General features: G+C 35.9%; 1 protein-coding gene across 4 annotated transcripts in view; it reads right to left on the bottom strand.

The window, feature by feature from the left end:
• Positions 1–26,973, bottom strand: part of ASAP1 (ArfGAP with SH3 domain, ankyrin repeat and PH domain 1) — a 130,729-nt gene that overhangs the window by 25,633 nt on the left and 78,123 nt on the right. For 2 of the 4 annotated variants that reach the window (XM_075706416.1, XM_075706413.1), the window contains exons 10-21: positions 23,412–23,420; positions 22,709–22,809; positions 22,218–22,287; positions 19,991–20,078; positions 18,840–18,888; positions 13,179–13,342; positions 11,487–11,620; positions 10,324–10,415; positions 9,340–9,526; positions 6,734–6,819; positions 4,549–4,664; positions 2,158–2,225 (exon numbers count right to left, since the gene is read on the bottom strand). In XM_075706416.1, the coding sequence (XP_075562531.1) occupies positions 2,158–2,225; positions 4,549–4,664; positions 6,734–6,819; positions 9,340–9,526; positions 10,324–10,415; positions 11,487–11,620; positions 13,179–13,342; positions 18,840–18,888; positions 19,991–20,078; positions 22,218–22,287; positions 22,709–22,809; positions 23,412–23,420 (1,164 nt within the window). The remainder of the gene's footprint in view (positions 1–2,157; positions 2,226–4,548; positions 4,665–6,733; positions 6,820–9,339; positions 9,527–10,323; positions 10,416–11,486; positions 11,621–13,178; positions 13,343–18,839; positions 18,889–19,990; positions 20,079–22,217; positions 22,288–22,708; positions 22,810–23,411; positions 23,421–26,973) is intronic. The other 2 variants (XM_075706414.1, XM_075706412.1) reach the window with 1 other exon arrangement.

The following is a 26,973-nucleotide window of genomic DNA, read 5'->3' on the forward strand; positions in this document are numbered from 1 at the left end:
CTTGCTGTTCCTGTGGTGTCAACGAAGTTAGTTTTATGACAGCAAGCAATAAACTGAAATATTTAGAGGTTTAAAACTTTTCCAGACATTAAATAGAAACAATTTCAGGGCAATCACACAAACATCCTTCATTTATTTGAGGTTTGGAAAAACAGCTAAAAGGCAAAAAGGGAAGATTTTCTCAAAATGGGTAGAAGTTGCCATGTTTGACAAGCATTTGAAAAGATGACATGAAGAGAAGGTATACGCACAAAAGCAGAATGCATCTGGAGCCCTCCTTTCCAAAAAGGAAAGGCAAAACCTATTTATAAATTCTGGTACATACAACTATTACCCCTCCAAAATCACAATCCTTGTGTTGGAATCAAAATAAAAGGTATTTATTATTTACTTAAATATTTCCCTCCCTCTCACTGGATTAGGCCAATGTGTCTTACGCGCAAAATTCCTCTACTTTGCCAGCCCAAATAATATATTCACGTTCTTTAAAAATCTACTACTTCAATGATCAGCAAATAAAATTGCAGTTCACGGTGATTCTCAGGAGATAAATTCTCCTTTTCAATGTTTAGATTTCCCATTATTATTTATTCCTTCACATCCTTTGAAATGTAGTCTACTTAGTATTAGTTGATTCAGGAAAGCCTTTAACCATCCTCCCAAAATAAAATTTGGAAGAAAGAAAGTATTTTCAATCTGTTACGTAAGTATTAATGAACCCATTTGAGTTGAAATTGAATTTAATTACACAGTTAAGACTCCAGCTATGCAACAGAAATTACCTTAGTACATCTTCCATATGGCAAACATCTAGATATTATTTTGTACTTTCTTATTGCCCATGGTAAACAATATGCTCACTTATATATTTCTTTTTTACTCTTAACCCTATCTCATTGCCACTTTTGAGAGAAATACAGAAATAATTTTCCTCTTCAAAAATGAAAAAAAAGCAAAAAGGTATACATGCTTTATTATAGTTAACTGAAATAATCAGTGAGGTATTAGCAGAATTTCAATTACAATAATTGAAACAATTAACTGCTAGATAAGCTCACTGATTACATCCCCTTGTCTTTGTTCTACAACACAACCAGTTGGTCCACATTAATGGCAGATGTTACACAGCAGACATGGGAGTAATTGCAAAGTCAGTGGGAGTACCACCTTATCAACCATAGCAAAATGTTGACTTGCATCCCCAGAAATATGGAAAATTATTCTGATTTCTGAAGGACAAGCTCTCTTGATTATGCAATAATTAATTAATACATGACAAGAACTTTCAATTGTCAAAGAAGTGATATTAAAATTACCAGCTGCAGAGAAAAAAATAGATATCCTTAGAGGGCTAAGAACAAACAAGCTTGTTGGTCTCATGTAGAATCCTTATTCCTGGCTAACTGCTTCCAAAGAGTACCTGGGAAAATCTTTTTACACCTGTATTTCTTGAGCTCAAATAATTTTCTTGAGTGGCATCTGTTAACATCACTCATACGTTCTCAAAATTCCAGAAAGTTTTTGCTCTGATCATGTTCAGTAGAGGGACAAAGTCCAACAAAAGCTGGTGGTTTACATTTTTTGATACCTAACTTCCAGACATTACACTTTTGCTTCTTTCTCCTTTCAGGAGGTTTAATTTCAGGTCGTTTCAGTTCTCCTTGTAAGAAGACTTTCACCATCTCTGAACTATCTGTCCCGTTAAATAAACTGGAAAAAGCCAAAGCGGGAAAAGTCAAACAAAGATCCAGACCTAAAAGGTCTTGACAGATTTAGTATTTCAGGGGTTGTTTTCTACTCCTGACAGAAATGTTTCTAGGAAGAGCTTTTCAGGTGATAAAGCCCAAATGTCCTAGAATGACGCATTAATTGGTATTCAAATATCTGACCCTCCAGTACTTCATATCTTCAAATGTGCTGGTCAAAATAACTAAGTACTTCCAATAGAAGTAAGATCTTTTACTTAAACTGTTACAAAGAAAATGACTGTTGTGTATACATCTATGGTAGGGCCTTCAGATCAGCATACAGCCAGCTGGCAGCGATACCAAGTTTGAGATACAGTGGTAATAATATCTTAAGTAGATCACATTTTTAAAGAAGTATTCATCCTCTCCCCCCCCGCCCCCGCCACCTTCCCCCCTACCAAGTTCTTACCAGTTCCTCACACTGGACAGCTTTCACTCTTTTTGCTGTGTCCAGAGCTGTCTCTCCAGCTTGGTTTACTATAAAATTAACAATAAAAGAAGGAGAGCGATCCTTTGAGATGTCGAAAGAATCAATTCATTAAGTTTCACTATTTTTAGCAGAGTAACTTCTAAAAATTACCAAAACCGTCTATTTACTCTATAGCAGCTGCAGCTCTTTAAGATTCCACTCTAAGTTCTCATGCATTTCATCTATCATCAGGTTCTTTCTGAACAGCAGCATCTGCTGGGACAGTTCCCAAATCCCTCCTAACCATCCCAGCAGAGAATATAAAAGAATATAAAGAAATTTAGTAATTTCAATCTCCACTCAACTCCTTTGCCAGTAAAACTCTTACATGAGAAAGCAGGAAAAGCAAGCAGACAGGGCGAGATAGCTTAAAAAAGAAAACTATTCTAAGATTTAAAAAAACCCAAACACCTAAAAAATGCTGACCCAAGGATATTTTACTTTGATTAATATGTAGCGGTTTGAAGACTGAATTTGAAGACAGAAGTCCTATTCTAAGATGACATTTGAACAAGAGTAATTTTTAAACTTTCTAGCTATTTCATCTTTATAAAGGCTAGAAAATGTTTTACCACCTTCTCTCTGATCAGGGATTATTTTAAAAAGTATCTGAGCACTCTAGAAGGTCCTCTGGCACAACATTTAATGGGATCCTTGCTAGATGGTCAGTAGCAAGTCTCAAGAAACAAAACCAACCCCCACACCCCAACCTTATGTGGACAAAACTTAGGTAAAATTTATTCTTACAGTACAGCTGTAAACGCCATGGAGCTAGAACAGTATGCTCTACATCATATCCAGGTTGTAAAGCATTTCTGTGATTGGGAACTGAAAACAGTCAAACTGAGGTCTCACAAGCAAATATGTGTGTGTAATATTACATATAGAATGCCAGCCATGAATTCTAGAAAATACAAGGCAGTCATTTAGAAAGGCCTATGAATTGTAAAGAATTAAGATCCCTAGAAGAAGGAGGGCTCCTTATGGAAAGATCTATCTGAGATGGTTCAGGATTTTTACTATGAAAAGGATTGAAAATGTAGTATTTCATAACTGAAGTTAACACACAGATAGCTTAAGAGACTACATACATTCCAAGCTTTCAACCTTTAAGTGTAAACCTGATGTTTCAAGGCCTAAAGAAGATATGCAGTTCCTATCTGAGAGCATTAAAAGAAAAGACCCAAAAAGGTAAGAACACTCTTCTGGCATCTACCAGGAGACAGTTCAATGGAAGGACCAATAAACACGCTTAAGCTTGTTCAGACAGCCTTCCCATTTTCTTAATTGGGGACATATCTGCAAAAAAAGTTACATCAAATTCTTTGACTTATGATAATATTAGAACATATTCTAAGGATATATGAAAAGACCAAGGAAACCAACGCCTTCTGCCACTGAGCTATGAACTTAAATTTATACAACAGATTTTTTACTGGGCAGTGGAAGAAAGTGATGGCAATGAGGAGTGAGGGAGAAATAAAAGTTCATACTCTTCAGTTTGCACCAACTGCTCAGAAAGTTTCCCTCCTATACCAAGAACTGACAGAATGCAAATGTTTTATACATATGCTGGTGACACTTCGCTCCTGAGACTGAAAAGCTGGATTCACGAAATACCTTCCTAACTCTCAAAATATGGCAAAGAAAGGAGAGCATCTAGTAAATGAGATTATCCTAAGTGTGAGCAGACAGTTTACAGAGATTCTGTTTCTGATTAAACTTTTGCTAAGCCATGATGAAAAATGGACTGATGTAGGTACAGCACGTTATACCTATCTCACCCATGTAGATGGCAAACAGAAGAAGAAAGACAGCTGAGAAAGCTAATCCCTTCCCTAATCAGCTACAGTGGTGGCTAGGGCATGCTGGGTGAAGCCACAGTGCCAAGTGACATTAATATTAAAAGAAGAATTAACTGTTGTGTCCACAAAGTCCGCATACATCTAGAGCGGAATTAATGTGAGCAGCCATTTGAAGCATTGTAACATACAAGTTCTAGATGAATTTTACAATATAAACAACAAACCTAAATTCCAGGACATTTACAAAATGCATCAGAAATAAAACTCTGCAGAAAAACTAGGGTTTACCATTAGTATTTTGTATTAGAAAATTTTTGTTACTATTATCTTCTAAGAATTTAAGTTCCATTTCTTAACTAAAGCTTCCTTTAGCCTTGTTGGTGGTAAAGTCTTCATCTTTCTAATACAGTTTTATTTTTCCTTTTAAAAGTTCACTTAACACAGTAGGACATAAACAAAAGTGGTTAAAATAATGGAAAGAAATTTTAGGAAATCTTTATTTCCTAGTTTTAAATAATGAACTCACCTACATCAATAGTTGGCTTCCCCCTCAAAAGCAATTTCAAACACTCAGGTTTATTATACATACTGCAGTAGTGTAGAACCGTATTACCCAGTGCTGTTTGCTTATCCAGGTTTCCACTAAACACAAAAGAAAAAACAATCAAGAAAAGTATAGTATGCTGTCCTATTCATTTCAGTTCTAGGATCCCTATAAATAATAAATGCATAACTATTTTATTGGACAAATATGAAGTAGAAGGAGAAAGAAGTGGTTTTAAATCAAACATTACTTTCAAAGGCTATTAAGAACACTTCCAAGCATACTGGAAACTCCTGAGATGTGGATGAAAAAGGCTGAGCACCTACGGATGTTCATTCAAAAAAAAAGAAAAAACCCTAATCCTTTTTAAGGTCACGCCAGTTGTTTTCCACCTGCGACTTTACTGGAATTTCTTTTTCAAACATGCTACATTAGCCCAATAAAAAGTATCTGAAAAATCATTTTGATACAGTTAGAATAGGCTAATAAGTCCCACGCATTCAAGGAACTATGAAGAGGGTGGCTGTAAGGATGCACAAAAGAGTCGTAAGAAGGAATAAAAGGATACACACCAAGTTAGGGAAAGACAAGCTGTGTGAATGGGTTTACAGGGCTTTTTAAAACTGTACTTCCTTCAGTTTTTCAATTTCTAAAACAAGGTTTCTCAAAAAAAGCTACTGACATATTGGGATCAATATAATACATTTATAAAAATTAAAAGAAAAGCTCAGAAGATGACAGCTTTCCTTCCACTCAGTATTACCCATATTGAACAGTAAGCGCAGAGCCCGTATGGTTGTAAAGACACTCTTAAATTTGAGATTGAGACAAAAATATAGACAGCTGACAGAAACACATAAAAGATGATAGGTGTCTGCAGAAACTATGAAGCTTCATCTAAAAATAATTTTAAATAATCATCCAAAATAACAAATCTTTTAATAATGCTCAAAATAATAATTTGGGCTTCTAAAACATTTTTCAAATTATGATCTCAAACAACTTGCAAATATCAGTAGCTTATTTTCTATTTTATTTTTTACTTTAATAACACTCCTACAATAGTCAGCACTCCATTTAACAGGAGGGAGTAGTGGTAGAACAGAGTTTAAGTGAAGGTTACACAGCTAATCCCCATAGCCCAAGAGATGGTGTCAGGAACATGGATTCCAAGTCTGTGCTGTTACCAGAAGACCAAACTTCTTCTCTAACACTCCCTATGTACAATGCTACATAAACTATTAGAGAGGGGAAGGAAAAAAAGTAAGTGTTCACTGACTGCGTTTCAATAGCAGGTATGATTTGCTATGCTGAGGGAAAAACAAAAAATTAAAAAAATCCTCAAGCCTTCCCCCTGCCGGCTCAAGCAAGTTGCAATGAGTCTTCTGTGTCTCCCCAACCCTCCTTTCTCACTGCTCTGCAAAAATCACCACCTGACACAGCAAGAGGCTGCTGCTTCTTTCACTTAATAGCATACTATAGAAGTAGACTGGAATTGATCTCATTTAATCATTATTTATATTGTGAAATATATATAAAAAAAAATGTTGTACCACTACACCATTTAATTTAAAAAAAAAGAAAAAAAGGTTTTCATTAAGGTTTTTCACTTTTATGAACACATCTCTTGACAACAAAGAATAGTGCAGCAAATAAACTAGGTGTTGAAAATTACGAGTTAAAAAGATTATGCTCAGTAGCTTTAATACCTTTTAACTGTTAGAACACCTTTTTCAAAGACAATCTAACTTCTATTCAAAACTTTCTGAGAAAAATCCTTGTTTTGTACTCTTACAATTTCTTTGCAAGTGTCCTGTATTTGGAACATTTACTTATCATCCCTCCTTCACCTGAACTATGCGTTTACATTGTTTCATATTGTCATGTGTTCTAAATCAATGTGTTCTAAATCTTTTGCTCTACGTAGTTTTTTCCTTTCATCCTATTTTTATATAGCTGCTTTCCATGTTTTTAATCTACACTTCTTTCTCTCTCTCTACTCATTAGGACAAAGGTCAACTCAAAGGTATTAAATTATGCTCTTTTGAAACATATCTAAGGAGAACAATTTTAAGTGATGAGCAAACACTGTCCGAAGCACTGCAAGCATAGCTTTGAACACCTACATTTTTCATGCACAATTTAATGAAAAATGAGCAACTCATACCAGTTTTGTACAAGGAAGTCAACCAGATGGAGAGAGGTTTGGTCAGCAGTCCGGACTGCTAAATGAAGTGCTGTTTCACCTGGCTCCTAAACACATGTAAACAGAAGTTAGATTTTTGTGTCTTATTTCTGCAAGGCTTATAATATCAGATTTATCAAGATATATGTCACTCACTCTTTTACAACAAGTCTTTCAACAGAAGAACATTATTAGGAAATTATGACAAAACAGTTATTGCCTTTCTGATCTCTAAAAGACACTGTGTGCCTCAGAGGAAACAGCATCACACTTCCTGAGATCATAGCTTTCTTGAAACAAGTATTCCTGTTTTCCCAGGTGGAAGGAACAACCCTGAGGAGCCTTTAACCATTTTGGCTACTAGTAACTAAAAGGGATCCTGTCAAGGAATACTGAGCAAGTTTACAGTGCTTGTTGCTTTATGACACCTTGGTGAGCACCAAGCATAGCCACAACACTATTTCCTACAAAACCAGGGAAAAAAATCCACAAAAATCATAGTCCTACATACATTAAATCTCTTAGAGAATCACAGAATGGTTGAAGTTGGAAGGGACCTCTGGAGCTCATCTGGTCCAACCTCCCTGACCAAGCAGGGCCACCTAGAGCCAGTTGCCCAGGACCATGTCCAGATGGCTTTTGAATATCTGCAAGGATGGAAACTCCACAACCTCCCTGGGCAACCTGTGTCAGTGCTTGGTCACCCACAGAAGTTAAAAACCGAAAAGTTTCCTGATGTTCAGAGGGAACCTCCTGTGTTTCAGCCTGTGCCCATTGCCTCTGGTCCTGTCACCGGGCACCACTGAAAAGAGCCTGGCACCGTCTTCTTTGCACCCTCCTTTCAGGTATTTATACACGTTGGTAAGATCCCCCTGAGCCTTCTCTTCTCCAGGTTGAACAGTCCCAGATCTCTCAGCCTTTCCTCATTCATCAGGTGCTCCAGACTCTTAAACATCTTTGTGGCCCTTCGTTGCACTCTCTCCAGTATGTCCAAGTCTCTCTTGTATTAGACACAGTAGTCCAGCTGTGGCCTCACCAGTGCTGAGTAGAGGGGAAGGATCACTGCCCTCGACTTCCTGGCAATACTTTGCCTAATGCAGCAAAGGATACCATTAACCCTTGCTGCAAGGACACATTGCTGGCTCATGTTCCACTTGGTGCCCACCAGGACCCTTGGTCTTTTTCTGCAAAGCTGCTTTCCAGCTGGGTGGTTCCCAGCACGTATCTGTGCATGGGGTTGTTCTTCCCCAGATATAGGATTTCTCCTTGTTCAACTTAAACTGAATCATACTTTATTTTTTATACATATAACATATGCATTAATGCATTTAAATGAAAATATAAATGCTGCTTAATTCAGTTTAAAAGTTGCATGTGAAATTAATCTAAAACCAGAATTCATTAACTCCTATTGATCATAAAGGGCATTTGAAAAAGTATATTACAGTACATAGATTTAGAATTAAAGTCACAACTTCTAAAAAAAAACATTACTTTATTAAACATCAGAGAATTTACAGTGGAGAATGCTGGTATAAACATCCTAACTGCAGACTACATTTCAATTGGTGTTCATACCTTTCTAGGTATCACTGACTGTAATAGCTGAGGAACGCTAAGGAGCTAATTCTGTGGTAACTGCTATGGATGACAAATATAGAAAGTTCACCTTGTAGTTAGAGAATTTGGAATGTGTTTCCATGATAGGCACTCTGTGATATCTCAAGCGCTGAGACTACATTGAACTTATTCCCTCCACTCCATACAGACAAGCACTCTGTCCTTTGTCAAGTTAGTTATTTCCACAGAACTTGTTGAAAACATTCTCTGAGATCTCTCCAAGTTGAGTTCAAAAGTATGGGAGAAAACATTGCTGACCAAGCAGTTACACAGCATCAGTTATCTAACAGGTTACCTTGCTCTTGAGCAACATTTCTACATGGATACTTGAGGTCAACCAGGACTGATTTTTCCAAAAAGCTGTTATTGACTTCAGAAAGAAGATATTCAAAACTTTATTTAACAAAAAAAAAAAAAAAAAAATTTAAAAAAAAAAATCAAACCAACAACCCCCACCCTCTCTTCCTAATTGAAAGAAATTCTACTTCTGTAAATGTTTCACCAGAAGCTGTGAAGGCATCACATTTACTCTTTCCTCATACAGAGTAAACAGAAACTTGCATACAGTCAATAAGGTGTTCCTTCAGCAACTACTTTAAAAGCAGATATGATACTGTCCATGGTATCAGATGACCCTGGGTTATCAAGTCAAGCCCTGTCTCTTCGGACCTCTTCCTGAAAGAAACGCACTGCAGAACAGCTGCTTTTCAACATACTATAGTTGCACCTAGAACAGTGTATGATATTACTACTGCAATTCACACTCCTTTAGGCCAACTGATGACAACAGATGCTGTCTTCTTTTCCCTCCCCACAAGGATGCCACATTAAGGAAAGGAACTAAAACCCCACCATTTTCATCTGTTATTTCTCTTGTTTTAGCAGCTAAGGTAGCAGCCCCAGGTCCTGGACGTTTTACAAATACACATTATTTAATATACTGTGCGTTGTTTACCTGATAAGCTTACCTGTCCGGGCTCTAACAGTGGCTCCATTAGCTCTACCCCCTCTGCATAGACTTGAATTAGTGCAAGTAAATCCCTGGATTTGACAGCCTCAAGTAATTCATTCAGTTTAGCTGCTGCAGATGCACAAGTCTTCCTAGAGAACTTATGATCTACATATTTAGCAGTGATAAATTCTTTACGTGCAGTCCTGTGGGGTGTGAAAATAGAGCTTAGTTTAGAAATTTTTAGAAAAAATGGGTCAATGATTTGAATTTAAAATCACCTTACCTAATTCAGGAGCTGAGAAGGGAAGAGCAAAACTATCAGATAAAGACTCTGTTATTTATTATTATAATGCACGTCTTTCTTGCAAACAAGCCCCAAAATAAGGTACATATTCAATTTTATCCTACCTTCTTGTTACATATGAAAATTACTCTGACTCTGGAGACTAAGTCCAAAGAAAAAAACCAAAGCCTGATGTGTGATTTCTCATGGAAACATATCTACATGTTAAAAACAGGATAAGCATGAAAAACATGCTAAAAACAGCATAAAAGAAAAAAATACTAAGTCAGCTAGAAAACAGCATAATAGGTTAAAAGGTCTTCTGTGGCAAAATCATTATGCTCTCTGTGCAACTCCTACACCGGGAAAGGAAAAAAAAGCTCGTCACTGTTTCAAGACGTTTCATAAGCTAGCGCCATTTAGTCCAACTGTGTTTATCACTTGAGGGTATACTACAAAACTCAAAAACATTCAAGATTCAAAATAACGAACCTGGAAACCCAAACATAAAGTTTTCTACACTGAGAAGCTGAGGCAGCTAAAATGTGACTACATGACAAGAGACTGAACTTCTAAGAAACTCTACAGATGAAGTAAAAAACCCCAGTCTTCTGCCATCCAAGACCTCCTCTGGCTTTGTTACTGCTGAGGACATTGTTACATCACATAGATTCCACAGTAAACTTAATGTTAAAGAATTCAGAGATCAAAACTTACATATCACTTGATGGACTGGGTTTAGGTGAAGGACTAGGTAAATTCCCTTCCATAATATCATTAAAACTAGTATTTCCTACATTCTTGGCCAGCTGCAATAAGAAAAAAAAAATACATATATATATACACAAGGGTGGTTTTTTTAACAGCAACCAAAAAACTGGACTATTATTGTGCATTTTTCCACACTAGTAATAAAAGATGGAACACACAAGATTGCAGAACTAAAGCACAATGATTACATTTAAATATAAAGCAATTAAAAATATTTTCAAGTGTGAATCCTATCATCCCAGAACTTGTACAATAGGCTTCACAGTCACAGCTTATTATTTATATTTCATGACAATCTGCCTCCAATATAAAAACAGAATGAGGAACTAGCAGCACGACCATCGAAACAGTACTAGTACACTGATCAGGAAGTTACTTTTGGAAAGAAGCTCAGAACTACTGGAAAGTCACGCTTAGTAAAATCTGATTAGAATGAATAGGAACTTCACAAACAACTCAAGCTTTCAAAAAGAGTACTACTGCTAATGTTAAACCTATACATAAACGCTATAACAAGTGCCTTCTCACAGGCCAAACACAGCTGGGGAGATAAACCTGCTATAACTCGGGTTTTTTGTTTGTTTGTTTGTGGTTTTTTTCTTCCCCGCCCGCCTTTTTTTTTTTTTTCTAGTAGTCTCACATCAAACTCCTTTCATAAATTTGAAGTTACAGGGTTTCTTCCATCAAATTAAAAGATGCGTTCAACATTTTTCTGTCAAAATTAGCAACGGTCATTCTCACTTGTCAAGTGAAATTATCTTTAATTTTTTTAAAATCACATGAGATTTTAGACTGTCCTGAATTAGGGTCAAGATCAGCTAATAACAGGCAACATTCTGAAGGCACTAATCACAACGCATGTCAATATTCATTCTGCAAAACCTCAGGAAATGAACATGAGAAGTGACAAGTGGTCAAAAGCATCAATAATACATAACAGTAAAAACCCTCCTGTAAGATACATACAAAAATATAAAGAAGTCATTCTGTAAAACCCATACCTTGAAAAAATTAACCATAAATTATACACCTGAATGTTTCCTATATACAGGTCAACATTTGACCAAAAAAACCCCCAAAACGAAAACACCCAAATTAAAGAAGCTTACCAAGAGTTCAGACGTTCCTAATTTGTCTAATTCCAAAGACTGGATTCGAGAAATATGGACACCCATTTCTCTGTGTATTCCAGAACACTCAATGCAGGTTAAAATGCCCAAATTAGTTGATAGCCATGTTGGATCTGTAGAATTGAAAACCAAAATATTTAATCAAAACACAAGAAAAGGCTTTCAATAGTGGTAAGAAATCCCCATGTATTCTGAAATGATTCCTCATTTAATATTTTAACAAATGGAAATAAACTAAGAATATTGCATACTTTTCTCCAAACTGCAGTGCAAATTTAACCACAAATTGCTACCAACGGAATTAAGTTTTTCAGATTTACGGACAGTCCCAAAGGCACTGAATTTAGACTGATAAATCCATACTGAATGACCGTATTTGAATACATTTAGGATTTGTTTCTTGCAGAAAGAAGGCTTTTGTTTCCTGTTTTTAAAAGGAACAGATCTCCTAAATTCCAGTGTTGGTAACCTCTGAAGTTTTAATCTTTACTTCTTAAACTTTCAGTGGTCTTTCTCCATAAAAGATTAACCATAGCATGTTCCAATATGTAAAATAGTAATATGTCGTAGAAAATTTAAGGAATGCTGGCTAGTCCAAGAAAAAAAAAAAATTGCTGTCATGGAGGAGATCCGCATGTAATATTCGAATAGATCCTATACTATGAATGCTACGTGAGAAGCAAGAACAGTTTTTAAAGAAAAGAAAAAGCTCCAGACATAATTTATATACATACATGTCTTCAAATTAATCTCTTCCTTGATCTTAAACAGTAACTGATAAAGCATTAAGTCAAGACTTTTAAAGCAGCAAGCTGGGGTGCAGGAGTGAAGCTTAAAACTTCACTATAAATTAGAACATGAATGAGAACTGTAATCCAAAGTTTCTGTAGCTTTGCATGATGAAATAATTGAATGAGCCTATTCCAGGATTTGACATAATTATATTCCACTTTGTATTTTTATCTAGGTATTTCTTTTTTCGATCAGTTCTGTGTCAGTAAGCATCTTCAAGATACGTACTATCTACTCAGTTCCAAATGAATATCCCCTTCTTGAAGTGTCTCTTCAGATGTGAAAGCTGTAACAGCTGCCAACTACCACATCAATTCAGTAGTTCTATGACAAGCTGACCTTTCTCAAGCTCTAAGCGACATACAACTGACCTGTAACTCTGTACTTCTGAAGATATAATCTGATAGGATTCCAACTCTGGGTCTCATCCTTTGCACAAGACTACTTATTCCACCTCTGAATAGTTTTGATACTGCAGTAGTCTCATGCCAAGATCAAACCTCAGAGTAAGATCCTGGCCAGGTCAATTTTCCACAATCATTGTCTAAGCATTACTCACTTCTACTTAGTAGCATGCACAGGATCAGTGATGCCAAGCAACTTCCATTCAAGTGCAACAAGCATCTAGAGACAGTGCAACAAGAACAGTTCAAACTCCAGAGGGGCTTGAACTGCTGGAAGTAAGCACAGACAACACACAAAAATATTTTAGTGAATTAAACGGAACTAACGTATGAAAGTAATGTTTGTTCTTTTAAAAACAGGTTGAAGACTGGTCAACACATCACTTAGAAAATTAGTTTGCACTCTACAAACACTTCTTTAAAGAAATTACTTTGCTCCCAACAAGAAGTTGATGACATGAACAAATTGAGATACCTGGTGAGCCACAATCACAACAGACTTCATTTCCGGGTAATCTCTGTATGTCATCAATAATGGCTTTTGTCAGATCCTCTAAACTGTTTTCCCCTGTGCTCTGCTCTCCACGGAATGCCATATTTAATGCTTCTTCTTTGCTGTTAGTCAATACTGATATCCATCTAGCACAAGATAAAGACCTTAATGAAGATCTGCATTTGCAAATACAAGTTAATCTATAAACTGTAGAAAGCTTGCCAGGAACAAAATATTAGTGGGAATATAGGGGAAGACTGTATTGTGGGAGAGACTGAGTGGGGAAAAGTGAGAGACAGAAAGAATTTAGAAAAGGTAAGTAAGAATGAGAAAAGACAAAGAGAAAAAGTCTCAGTTCTAAAGTCCCTTTGGTGAACAATTTTAAAGTCAAAGCAGTACAGTTCTCAGGTTCGTCAAATAAGCAGAAGCTGTGGAAGAGAAAGGGTGCAATTAAGCTCCTGTAAATTTAACTGCTTTAAAAATAGGTGCCTAAGATCTTCCTGAAGTCTGCTCCATTATTAAAGGAGAAAATTATAACCACTACTTTCTCCAACGTGCATCTCTCTCTTCACAGAGGAGACAGCAAGCGCATTTTTTAATGTGTTCATGTCTAGTTGCCTCTCAAAATGCAGGTCTCAGTGCACTAATCAGAGTCAGACTGTAATGTCCAAATTAATGAAAATTGCCATGGCAACAAATGGGGTGAGGAAGAGAAGATGACAGGAGAGTAACGATATTGATAGCCAACATAAAATTTTAAGAGCAACTGTTGACTGCAACAGATCAAGACTCTTTAATGATATTTCAGGCACTAGTTCCCCTCCCCAACCACTCTGCGAGTTTTTGTTTACACAATGTTTTAATTAAAAACAAAAAAACCTCTCAGTGGCTGCTGCCCTACCAGTGGAAGTAAAGAGGGGAAAGCAGTTATACAAAGGACAAGCACATTGCAGATGCAGTGTTGCCTAATTTAGAAAAAAAGCAAGTTTTAAAAAATCCTCCCAGGTATAGTGATTTTAGATGGTTTTAGATCTATCGCAAATACTTTTTTTTTTTTTTAAACATAGAAATATTTTAAATTAGCAGTGTCCACAATCCATTTCCTGTTTACAATATCACAATTATCTGCAATCATCAATCTCCTGAAATGTGCTAAAATGGCTACGGTCATCTAAACAAACTAATAGAACTTCAGATTGAAATTCATAATTTCTTATTGAAATAATAAAGCAAAGATAAACTTTAAAGGATTTCAGAGGGAAAATTATGTATGTAATCTTGCACTACAGATTCAGAGCCTGAACTGGTATATGGGCACTGTATATTATATTCCTCATACACATATGGGTTTAGATTTTTACGGGCAAAGAATAATCTGAGAACTCGTACTTAAAAGAAAACACTGAAAAAATATTGAAAAATGAACCTTAAAAATAAAAGAGAAATAGAGAGATTTGAAAACAAATTTGCTCCATAGTTTACATGCTGAAAACAAATATATTTACATGAATATCTCTTTCTGTCTTGTTATATGACATAAGAACACACACTAGATGGCATTCTTTTGCAGTTTTTCTGATGAATCCAATGTTATTAAAGAGTAAGAGGCAGCACTGTCTTGCTTCTAATACTATAGTAATGTTGTGTTAAACACACAGAGTAAAATAATCATTAAACTCAGACAGACAACATTTATTCTGACATTTGTTGACAACTTCTTTCAGGGTTACAATTTGATTAGTTTGTTAAAAACGCAAAATTTGAATAAAACTCAACTATGCAATAACAATTAAAAAAATTATTAGATGCAATTAAAATAAACACGACATGACTGAGCCAGCTGTTAGTTCGACACAGATTGCCATATTAAGAGTTTCTAAACTGTAAGAGCAATAACTTATTTTGGTTGTGTTTCCTCAGCTAGAAGGAACCCACTGTCCAAGGCTACACGTCATTGGTGTCATCTGAGTCAGAGCGAGAGGCACCAAAGTGGCAGCTCTTCCCAGACATCAGCAGCAAGGCCCATTTAACACAAGCACAAGAACAGACACGTTCTTAATGACTAATGCCATTTATACAAGAAGTCCCCAGTTGGTCACCAGGCCTTCTTGGCAGGCTGTACACTCAAAAATAAACAAGTCGAATCAGTAAATATGGTGTATTAACTCAGTGTCAACAGTTTATAAAAATCGTCTTATGACTGCTGTTTCTCCCCTTTTTTCTTATCTGTGCTAGTCTTCCCCCCCCCCTTTTTTTTTTAATTTATTTGCTTTATTTTACCAGCGTCAAGCTAACAGTCCAAAAGCTGCTGGTAATACTTTGCAGCGTCCTTTCAAATAATGTAAAAATTACTCAAGTCTCACAGAATTGCTTTATTTCCTATCCAACACAATAAGGCAGGTTGTTCAATCTTCTACTCTTCTACTACACTTTTTCTGGGTCTCAGCAGTTTCTCATGGTCCTTTAAGGTATTTTGTTTGCTGGAGATTTCCACCTTTGAAGAAAGTCATGAAGCTAAACAAAAATCTGGCATCATGGGTGACTTCTGGATCCAATGAAGGCAACAGAAGTATTCATTAACCTGAGATGAACCAGACTCTCAGACTCCTCTTATTTTTCTTCAGTATTTCTAAGCCAATAAAAGCCCTCCCAGAATAACAAGGCTAATAATTTTTTTGGTTTGCAATAAAAATTTTACCTCTGCCTCTTCTGACAACCCCTATTGCAACATTGTTGTTTCCAGGTAAATGCAAAAACACAACACTAGCACAGTAATTTTCAAACTTCCAGAAACAAATTTTTTCTATGGAACAAGCAACAGATAGTATCAAGACCTTCCAACTCAGTCTTCCCAAAGTAGAAAATGTCTGAAGACTGTTGCTAAACACTAGACTGAAGCCAGATGCATGTTTCTTCATAGCAAAATTTCTGAATATAGCTCTGTTTATAATCCAGGCTTTTCCTACAGAAATGGGTATACTCTTGACCTTCAAAAAGAGAGCAGAAAAGAACTAAAAGGTCACATCCAGAGTATGTTTGGCCCCATTCACAATTATGAAAAAGCAGAAAGCATCTGTTATTGTATATGGTAAAAAAAAAAAAAAAAAAAAGTCTGGTTATTTTAGAGGTCTGAGGTTATGTTTCTTCTAATATACAGAAACACACACACATACTCTGCACCCCCCTGCCCTACACTCCCCCCCCCCCCCCCCCCTACTTTTTCTGCTAGGAAACTAATAATCCACTGAGAATTTTGAAGGACAGCCAAGCAGTAATTAAAGGTCAACAGACAGCTGGCTGGATAAGAATCAAGAAATGCACTGGACTAAGGGAAATGTTTCAGGGGAAGCAGTAATAGATCTATAACGGAACGCAGGCTTCAGTGATTTGTGTTTTAAACTCTCTGCCTTATTATTATTATCATTAAGTAGTTTGAGGAGCTATTTATGGAAGCAGTTTAAAATGATCACTAGGACAACGTACGCAAGGTCAGTTAAACTTTCTTCTCTATTTAGATGTGAGGCTGGAAGGAAAGTGATTTCAAAATCTACTTATGCATTTACTCGTCAATTGGTGCACAAAGGAAAAAGGACAGAACAGAGGTAGGACTAAACTGGGTGGACAAAACACAACAAGATGGAGAAGAAAAAGACGAGAGGCGCACATATATACAAGTCAAGTGGAAACTGGAACAAGAGGATGGCAACTCTAATTGAGGAGCTACATCAAATAGTTTCTGCACAACGCTCATAAATCAACAAGTTTGGAAGTCAAAGTGTGCTGTTTGCATGACACCTTAGATAATAAAGCTATTTAGGAACTACTAGTGGCTGCACAAGAAAAACAGAACATTTGGTTATATTGTAGTTTTTCATCAACACATTAACAGTCATTCTGGTTCATGAACTTCAATTAACTAAAGATATTGCACAATTTTCCTAAAGAAAAAGAAAATAAGTTTCCATGTGCATGTCAAAGTACATACCATTACTTGGGTCACTTAAGAAATTTTCTGAAACAGAACACTTGTCTGAGTAGCATTACAATACCTTTTTGTTGATGGATTACAGTGACAATACAGGCAAAATACACTTAGCATCTCTTAGTTTGTCTGCATGCATTCCAACACTTGGATTCAACTAATGTCTCTTTAGCTACATGAAACTTTTTAAACTTGCAGCAACATAAAAATATTCCAGTACAAGTCATTTTCTCAGCCACTGGACTTTGAAGTGATAAATCAGACTTTAGTGGTAAACAAACAGGAACTATAGTTCTAATGGGAAACAAAACCAGCCTGGAATTCCAAAACAGTCTAACAGGCAGCCAGCTAAACCAAATTTATTGACCTGTCAATCAGAAGAATTAATTTACTAGTGTATTCTCTTCCTACCTTGCTCATGCGTTAAGACCAAAAAAAAAAAAAAAAAAAAAAAGAAACTTCACCTTTTCAAACAACAAATACAGTAAAACTAATTTATGGCAGAGACAAAAACTTCTCACTCACCAAGTGCATTACTGATCAGAAGCAACAGTATTTTCTTCTTGACTAAGAAACTTACTGGAATAATTAAGTTCCAGAATGAATGCAGTAAGCATGACTAGCAAGGCAGCTTTGCACTCCAAGAGCAAATATAAAGCTGTGGAAGACTCTGGAAGGAAATAGCTGCAGAACAAAGAACTCTCCAGCCTTCCCATTTCATCATGCCTCCCAACGTTGAACTCTCAATGCCATTGCCTCCCAACACTACCAAACCACTGAAATATCCTACAAATATTCCCTGTTTAAAGTACACATGGAGCAACACAGTCTTCCATTAGAATATGGACATACAACAAAAGAGCACAACAGTCCTGAAGAACAAGGCAGCCAGGAAGGCTCGGGCTTGCTGCCCTCTTCACTAGTAACTTCATTCCTAGACTTGTCAGGTGATGAGCACTAGACTGCATGTTCTGCACAACACACTTTTGATGACACTGAGAGCGATATTCAGGAGGAAAAAGTGGTACATGGTTCTCAGGACAAAAGGTATTTCTGACGTAGCAGGAAGAAAGATTGTTTTAAAGGAAATAATCTGGTTGGAAACATATTAATGAAGCAAGTTACTGGATTCTGAAGTACACAAATCTCAGAGATACACTTTGTTATTTAAAGGCCTACAGTAGAAAAGATGCATTACCTGTAAATATTTTCTATGTGTTTTATGGAGATCTTTTATCTATTTATTACTTTTAATTTAAAGGAAAAGGTACAATCAGGAGGAAAAGTAGTAATTGCAAAAGAGGGATAACAGAGAACATTTAAGAAGAATTTAAAAATATTTCATTTGAACCCTAATAACCTGATCTACTATACCATGCCAAGCAACTGCACACGAACCATGTGTTGGCAGGGTACACAATCTAAATGGGTTTTGGTTGGTTGGGCTGCATTTTTGTTTTGTTTTTAATGTTACAAGGTTTTCAAAGAGCCCTGTAGCATGACACAAAATAGTTTGTATTTATAGATTTACAACAGCAGAAAAAAAACCAGACAGTAGGCACTACTTCTGCATTAACTGAGGAAACTATTTTTACCGTTACACATCATTTTATACACCTCCATTGGCAAAATAAACTTGAAAAAAACGTAAACATTCTTACGCTACGTATTCCTGTTCATCTTCTGCTTGAAAGTGGTATGTTCTGTTATCTGAAATAAAGAAATACATCTTCTCATTTGGCACATGGTAAATTTTAAAATATCTACATATTTGTCACTAAAATCTATTTGGCAGCTAAAGCCTTTAAGACCAATTGTTTTTAACCAGCAACATTAATATTTTATTCATAGCTGTGGAAAACAATTCTGAAACAAAAAAAAAATGAAATTGTGAATTTTTGTTTATACCAAATGTGCATCTCAAAAGTCTTATGTTTAGAAATATTAAAGAAAATTAAGTATATGAACCAAATTTTGCCCTTCTGAAGTCAATCTGAAAAATAACTAGCAGAAAAGAGCAAAATGAGTTTGTTCCTATTATATACTTCTCCCTCCGTTTGGGTTAATAAACTTCTTTTTACTAACCAAAGAATGAGATATAAACTGGGTCTTATCCCGCACATTCAAAGGTTTCTTAGACTGTCCTTGTAAATGTAAGACTGTTGGAACTGTTTGTTGTTTAGTACTATGTATGTAAAGACTTGAAAACAGTTAAGTTGTCTCATCAACTTCAAAAGTGCTTTTAAAATCAGACTGGACAGGAATACCTGCTATACAACACCAAAACGGGAAGAACGGAAATCACAGGAACCTTAACGCTGAGAATAAAAGTGACTACCAATTTTAGACAAGCAGAAGCATACTTTAAAAGGGGGATAAGAGAACAAGAGAAATTGGATTCTCCTTGCCTTCTTCAACACCCCAAATAGCATACCAAAAGAACAGACAATGAAAGAAAACCAAGATGAGGCCAAAGGTCTTTTCCATTTCCTGGTGGATATAGCTTATGCATGTTCCACTAAGCTGTTAAACATCTATCTGAATTTAGGAGAACAACACATATGCCGCATTTCATGGCTTGTCACAAATGAACGGTATTTATGTCACACATACATACAAGAAAGGTTCTTTATTCATTTGTCTATTCAACCCATCTTCAAAACTAGAGGGATCTGAACACTTGTGAGGCACTGCACGTGTCTGGATACAAGCCTGAATTTTGAACTGTAGCCTTATTTTTACTCAAAGTATGTTGTAATGACATTTTTAGAAGTCCCACATAATGCAAAATGGTGCTAAAGCTGCTACATACGTGATATGAGATCAAAAGACTTCTTATCTTCAGCATTTGGCTTCACCTGGCAGGTCAATAAATTCAGTTTAGCTGGTTGCCTGTTGGACTAAAAAGAAAATTTATTTTACTTTAAAAATGTCTTGATTTAGGATTATTTTTCCTTTCTGGGCAGTGGGCATGTATGATATTGATTTAAAGCGTGGGCATGCATACATGCAAACCCTCAAAACACTTGAGACCAGCATGACTTTGTCTGACTTGGTCTGTCAGAATGGACAGATTGCTAAATCTAAACAAATTTAAAATCTTCATGGCAACTCTTCCTGACTCTGTGAAAGGGATTTTACACAGGTTTATCAGAAACCATAGAGATACTGAATTAAAGTTACTACAGCTAGCAGATACAAACTGAACATGAGATGTCAGCTATCAGTAAATACTTCTGAACTGAGTTTTGGAAGTTGTTCATGTAAGAAATTGTAAACCATATATAAAAGTAATGCTATATCAGCAAACAACAACAATAACAAAAAAACTCAAAGTGCATTTCCCACATTGTCAAATGTTTGTCAGAACAAGCTCATCAACACAGTATTTTTGACGCTTAAGGAGCAACAATTCCTTAAAGGAGTAAATATACAATTGGAGTCTCAGTTTTCAAAGTTTAGTCTTGAATAGACTGTCATGATCTGAACTTTTTGTAATTGAAAACAAGGAAATTACTTTCCTCTTGACACTGCAACAGAAAAGAGCAAATGGACTGCGTTTACACAGCCATGTACAAGAAAAGGAAAACTACAATCAATAGCACAGTTCAAAGAATTCTAAATTGGCAAGTCTTGAGCTTGACAATACATGATTTTTTTGTTTAAAAATGGTGATAACTGAACCATTACTAACCTAGGTATAAATAATTTGACTAAGTGACTCCCCAAAAGAGGTGAGGATATCTTCATACCATTAAAAAACCCCCAACACTAAAGTACAAAATGTAGTGACTTCCCTTTATCTTGCTTAATATCAGTAGTTAACTTCAGACACTGATACTGATGGCTATCAGTGGAATTTGGGGTGAAGGGGAAAAAAGGGTGATAAAACGGGACCATCTCCTTTAACAAGAGTAACAGGAGTTACTCCTGTTTGCAACAAGTTTACGTCATACTGCCGCAACACAGTTTTAGGACCGCCTCTACTATGATAATGATGTTGCTTCCTCATGATTTAGCATTCCTAGGAAGATACTTCAGATATATGCCTGATTCCCAGAACTCACTATGATCAAAACTTTCCAAAATTTCACACTTTAGTTGAAAGCACTCAAAATATTAACACATTCACTCATCTGTCAGACTCAATAACATCTAATACCAAATACTGCCCAAGTTTCCAAATTATGTGCTTCACAGATATACCATAACAATCCTTATGAGCAAAACCAGTTGAAGTATTCATTGAAAAGTCTGTTCAATATATTTGCCATTTTCTTATCAAAGTATTGCTAAATACATTTACGTATTAAATCAACTGTCATAAGCTATAGCAGTGGGGAAAAAAAAATTGAAGAAAAATTTTAGAAGGCTAAAGAGGAGTTCACTTACTTCACAGTCCACAAGAAGTTCTGAAACTAATTTCAAACCATCCTTTATTCTCATTTTTTCACTCTGATTAGTTCAATGATTTTAATTTTTTTACAAAATGAATGTGTAGGCATTAAAATGTTTTAAGTAGTTAACATCCCATGTAGGAATAAAACTTCTGTAATACAGACATCTATGTATGTGTTAGTTATTGGTCTTCCAGGACAGTCAACAGCCAGAATTGAGTTTATAACAAGACACCTGACCAAATCTACCCAGACTCCTCTGACTACCTTGACCGGTGGCTAAGAGAGGAATCTTCAGGATCTTGCTCTGATGCAGACAGCTACACTGCAGACACTTCATTTTATCCAGATGAATCACATCCCATATCTCAAAGGTATAGTGAGAACAGGTGTACTGCTCCATTTAACCTGAAGCACTGCTCCCACTAGTGGTCAGCAGCAGACAACTAGGACAAATTTTAACAGACCGAGTATAACAATACTTCCGTAAATCAGTCTCCAACTTCCGATAATCCACAGAACTTCAACAGTTGGAAGCAGTCGTGGCATCTTTTTTGTAATAGTAGATTAACACCAACAGATTCACCAGGAAAGGATAACACACCTTTTTATTAAAATAATAAATTAACAAAAATAACTTACGGTTGCATGAGATATGGTAAGAATTCCATTTTTAACAGTGCACTTTCTTCTTTGCCATACTTTCCTTAACCTACATAAGAACATCAACAACAAATTCAGTAACTAGACACGATTTCAAAACACATGTTAAATCCCATTAACATTTTGAGAAGATTAGCCTTGAGAAACAAACAAATGCAGTCAAAATTTTACTAAATGCGTCACCAAATGTAACTTGGAGATTTATGACAGGTCTTAATCACCTTTTAGAGACTTATAAAGACAACAGCTTTCTAATATGACTTTTTTTTTTAATGATTGCTTGTCACGCCTTTTAGATTTACTACAGTCAATTCAGATCTGTGTTCACATTTGAACTGTGAAATTCTTGAGTACTTGTGGCACATGCATTAGGAGAATGTGCCTTAAGCACCCACAGTAGAAAAAAATAAAAATCAGCACATGAACAGAGTAATAGTTCTCACTATGTATTATGCACTCTAAGAACATACCCATCACTCTTCTTTAAAAGATAACCTTTCTTCTCACTGCCATATTCCTTATTCCCCTGAAGCTGATGCATACTATATCCTCCTTGCCTGCTCTGTGAATCCTAAAAAAGGGAAAAACACCATTAACATTCCCTGACATGCACAGTACATTTTCCTAATCTTCAAGCCTATTTTACTTTATTTCTCTGCTCTAGCACAACTTCACAAATTAATAAAGATTAAAAAAAAAAAAAAGAGAGAGAGAACTCCTAATGCATGTTTTACATCCATAGGAGGGCTTGCTTTTACATCACGTGACCTTGAACTAACTGCATGTTCAAGATTCAATTACTTCATTAGATGTTTGAAGTACAGTATGGATGCAAATATGCATCTCAAAACAACAACTTTTTAAAATATAGACATTTACTATTGCATACTTATAATCAAAGAGTAAAAGGCTAAGATAAAATTTCAAAATGAAAGCAACAGAATACAGCATGCATATATACAGAAACACACATATAAACAAACAAAACCAAATGCTAATAATCACTTTTTTATCCAATTAAAAATATGTATATAATTCATGGTATTTACTGAATGAAGTCAACTGAAATAACTTTTGGCCTGATCTAGTGAAACAATTAAGTGAAATGGATTAACTTGTTATAAGTACATCAGAAAAAAAATCCCCAAAAGTTCATTAAAACATTTGACTTACTCTCCTAGACTTCGATCACGAAAGGCAAAAGCAATAGAGGAAAGAGAAAGCAAATAATTTAAAACAAGAATCATTATTTTATTTAAAAAACATGTTCCTTGAACATAAATTTTATAGCCCCCATATCTAGTAAAACAATTTTTCCCCTACCATCACTACTAGAAAGAAGGCAAGAATTACTTTTTTAGGCACAGTGGTGCTTTTTCTCAACAAGTAACAAAAACATCATAACAAAATTCTGTGCAACCTTGCATATATGACATTGGCTTCAAAAAAGCAACTAAAATGACTACAGGATCAAATTTTACTAAATGTCCAGTCTTTAATAAATTGTCTAAAATGATAGCTATATTGTATCATCCACCAAACTGGAGCTAATTCTGAATTTCCACTGAAAAAGATCAGGCCCAAAGTTAACTTTTAATTTTTGCAAATGTATATAAAAAGGTATAATTAAGGACACATTGATATGGTTTTAAATGTAGCTGTGAAACAATTATCTGCAAAACATCTGACAAAATCCCACCAAAAAAAATCAAAAGAATGCGAAGTTCAATTACTGCCTTGGCAATAACCTTTACTCTTTCAAAGCAGAGTTTCTTACAATTACCACAACCAATATATATTGAAGATTTTGTTCAGGGTCCTTACAACTGTTTTTCATTTTGTAACAAATTTGTCCTAGGAGTTTAGAGAGAAGTGCTTGGGTAAAACTGATAGTTGTGGTTGGAAGCAAGATGAAGGCTGCAACATGCAATGTGCTGTCAGCAGTAAGTGTTTACACCATCACAGTAAGCGGCTGATTTGCTACAAGTAAATTCCAAACCCCCATTGGAATTAGGGTCCTATTGGTATTAGCATAGGAAAGAACGCAATGAGATAGAATTCCTGTTTTAAAGAGCGTATCAGATGGAGATTTGGGGAAATAAAGCAAAACGTAAAGAAACAGTTAACAGAACACACACAAAACATGATCTAAAGAGTAGCCGTATTCAACTTAAAGCTGTTAAGTTACATTTGTACCAATAATTAATATACAAAAATAGGGAATAGCAGGCTGTATTAAAGGTCTGGTTTCCTTTAAAATTTAAGCTTCTTAACATATAAGCATTTTTCAACATATAAAATAAAATACTTTACACAGTTAAATTTTTTTACAATGAGGGTGGTGAAGCACTGGCACAGGTTTCCCAGAGAGGCGGTAGATGCCCCATCCCTGGCAACATTCCAGGTCAGGTTGGATGGGGCTCTGAGCAACCTGATCTGGTTAAAGCTGTCCCTGCTCACTGCAGGGGGTTGGGCTAGATGCCCTCTAAAGGTCCCTTCCAACCCAAAGCATTCTATGGTTCTATGAAAATTACACTAGCATCCCTTAAAATATTTTTCCCCAAAGCTTTAAACCATAGTAATTTTACAAAATCAGATAATTCTTGCGCAAAGCAACAGAAACTGCCATACCTTGATAACAAGACAGTACGTAACGACAACGGGAGACGCTGCATGTAGCAAAGCCGCAGTAAATTGCACTTCCCATAGCAAAGCTACAGCACTAGCACTTCTGTGCAACCCAAGATTCAAAGATTGTCAAGATGTGCTTTTCCAAGATCCAGGTAATTGCAAAGACTATAGTAATATTTTTTTCACTGATGAAAGGACAGGTACACCAGCAAAACGTGTAAGAGGATTACAGATATCCATAATGCTAAATAAGCAACTTGAATGCATACAACAGTAAAACAAGAGTTGCGTTTTGAGACCTTGAAAGTGTAGGGAACGAGGTTAGCTCATTTAGTGCATTAGTGTTTTTTCCTGAATAAAAGTATGGGTGCTGAAGAGTAGTTTTTCCACACATATTATCTTAAATTCAGAAAGATCCTAAACGTTTTAATAGATTTAATAACAGCCATGCAGGAAACTCTTTTGTCATCTGTGACAGCAAGTCACTCTGAGATGGGTAGGAAGTGTCACTTATCTAATGGCAACTCCAAAGAGGTTAAAGGTGGCAGAATTCACCATATGGACAGGGATCATTAGTTTCAACTTCCTTCTCTTGCATAAAGGGTCAAAGAAACTTAAAACTACACACAGCCAGGGCCTCAATTTTATTATTTCAAACTGTTTCCCTCCCAAAGTAATTTTTGGTAAGAGTACTTCTGAATCTACAAACCCGCCAGAGAAAATCCCATTCATTTCATGTTCTTCAATATTTCCATTAATCCATAAATTTTCCAACAGTGAGATTATACTGCACTAACATAAGGGGGAAAATGTATTCTTAATCACAACCAACCAGACCACCTGCCACAGTAATAAAGCCCAGCTTTACATACTTGAAGATCTGGATATATGCAATGATGGAGGGCTGACTGGTGAAACTCAGGCCACGTTATCTTCAAGTTTCATTGTCACTTAACTAAGGAGTAATGAATGCTGGCATGTTATTTCAGGATTAAAACACTGAATACCTAACTGAGACATTGTTTTATCAAGCTCCTCAGTATCTGCCAGCATTATTACACTCTGACTCATGTAATGTAGCAGAATCACATGAGTGAAAGTCCTCACGTTGACTTTGAAAGAGATACTTGAACATCAATGTGATCAAACCGTTATTTTATCCAAAATAGTGGATTCTTTCACTACAGCAGATCTCTCTCTCCCCTATGATTTGCCTGAATACCTGAGAATCACAATATTGCTGCTTTTCCTTCCAAGACACAATTTCCATTCTCTTCAAGCCAAACACTGTTTTTATATAGATAATTTTTTATACAGATATCATATGTATACACACAGTTTTTCAAGAATCCTAGGATTTGTCTACACTATAATTAAAGTCAGAAAAGTTGCATTGTTTATTTTGGTGATGCCTGTGAAGCTACTTTATTACAACATGTATCTAAGTTTCAGAATGTGACTTGTTTAATTTTTATATTTTAAGTAAGGTTACTTTCCACTGAAACAGAGTAATTTTTACTACGCATCCAGGAAATAGGTAACCAAAAAACCAAACACTATGTTTCCTCAATAATACTCTGTGAGCAACTTTTGAAACTTGACTTGTACTGTCTGCAGCCATGTATGTACAATACATGGCACTGAAGAAGAACAACCGGTTTGTCCTACTTTATTGCCAAGAACTGGCTGATTAACAAGTAGCTTGAACTTAACAACATATGCAGCAGCCAGGAGAGAAGGAGCTATTTTTCTTTGCTTCCTAGATAATCAGCTTGTGGAAGAAAAAGGTAGGGGAGAAGAGAGCAGGTCTTGTTCCTCTCTGTTGGGAATTGATTCATAAAAACACTTTAGGATTTAAATTTATTTACAAATAGCTTCTGAAATCTCATGTTCTCTGTTCAACTTTTGGGAGCGAGGATGGAGAACAAGCATGAGTTACGTTCAGAGTGATTTAGATATTAGGGACATTACAGATGTAACCCATGTATGGGAAGCTCTTTAAGTATTATGGAAGAGATCTAGTAGGTTCATGTGCACATTGGAAATGGAAGGAAAAAAAAAATAGCAAACGGAGCACTGGGAAAGACTGTAGAGTATGAGATAA

Source organism: Pelecanus crispus, chromosome 2, assembly GCF_030463565.1.
Source record: "Pelecanus crispus isolate bPelCri1 chromosome 2, bPelCri1.pri, whole genome shotgun sequence".
NCBI classification, from domain to species: domain Eukaryota; kingdom Metazoa; phylum Chordata; class Aves; order Pelecaniformes; family Pelecanidae; genus Pelecanus; species Pelecanus crispus.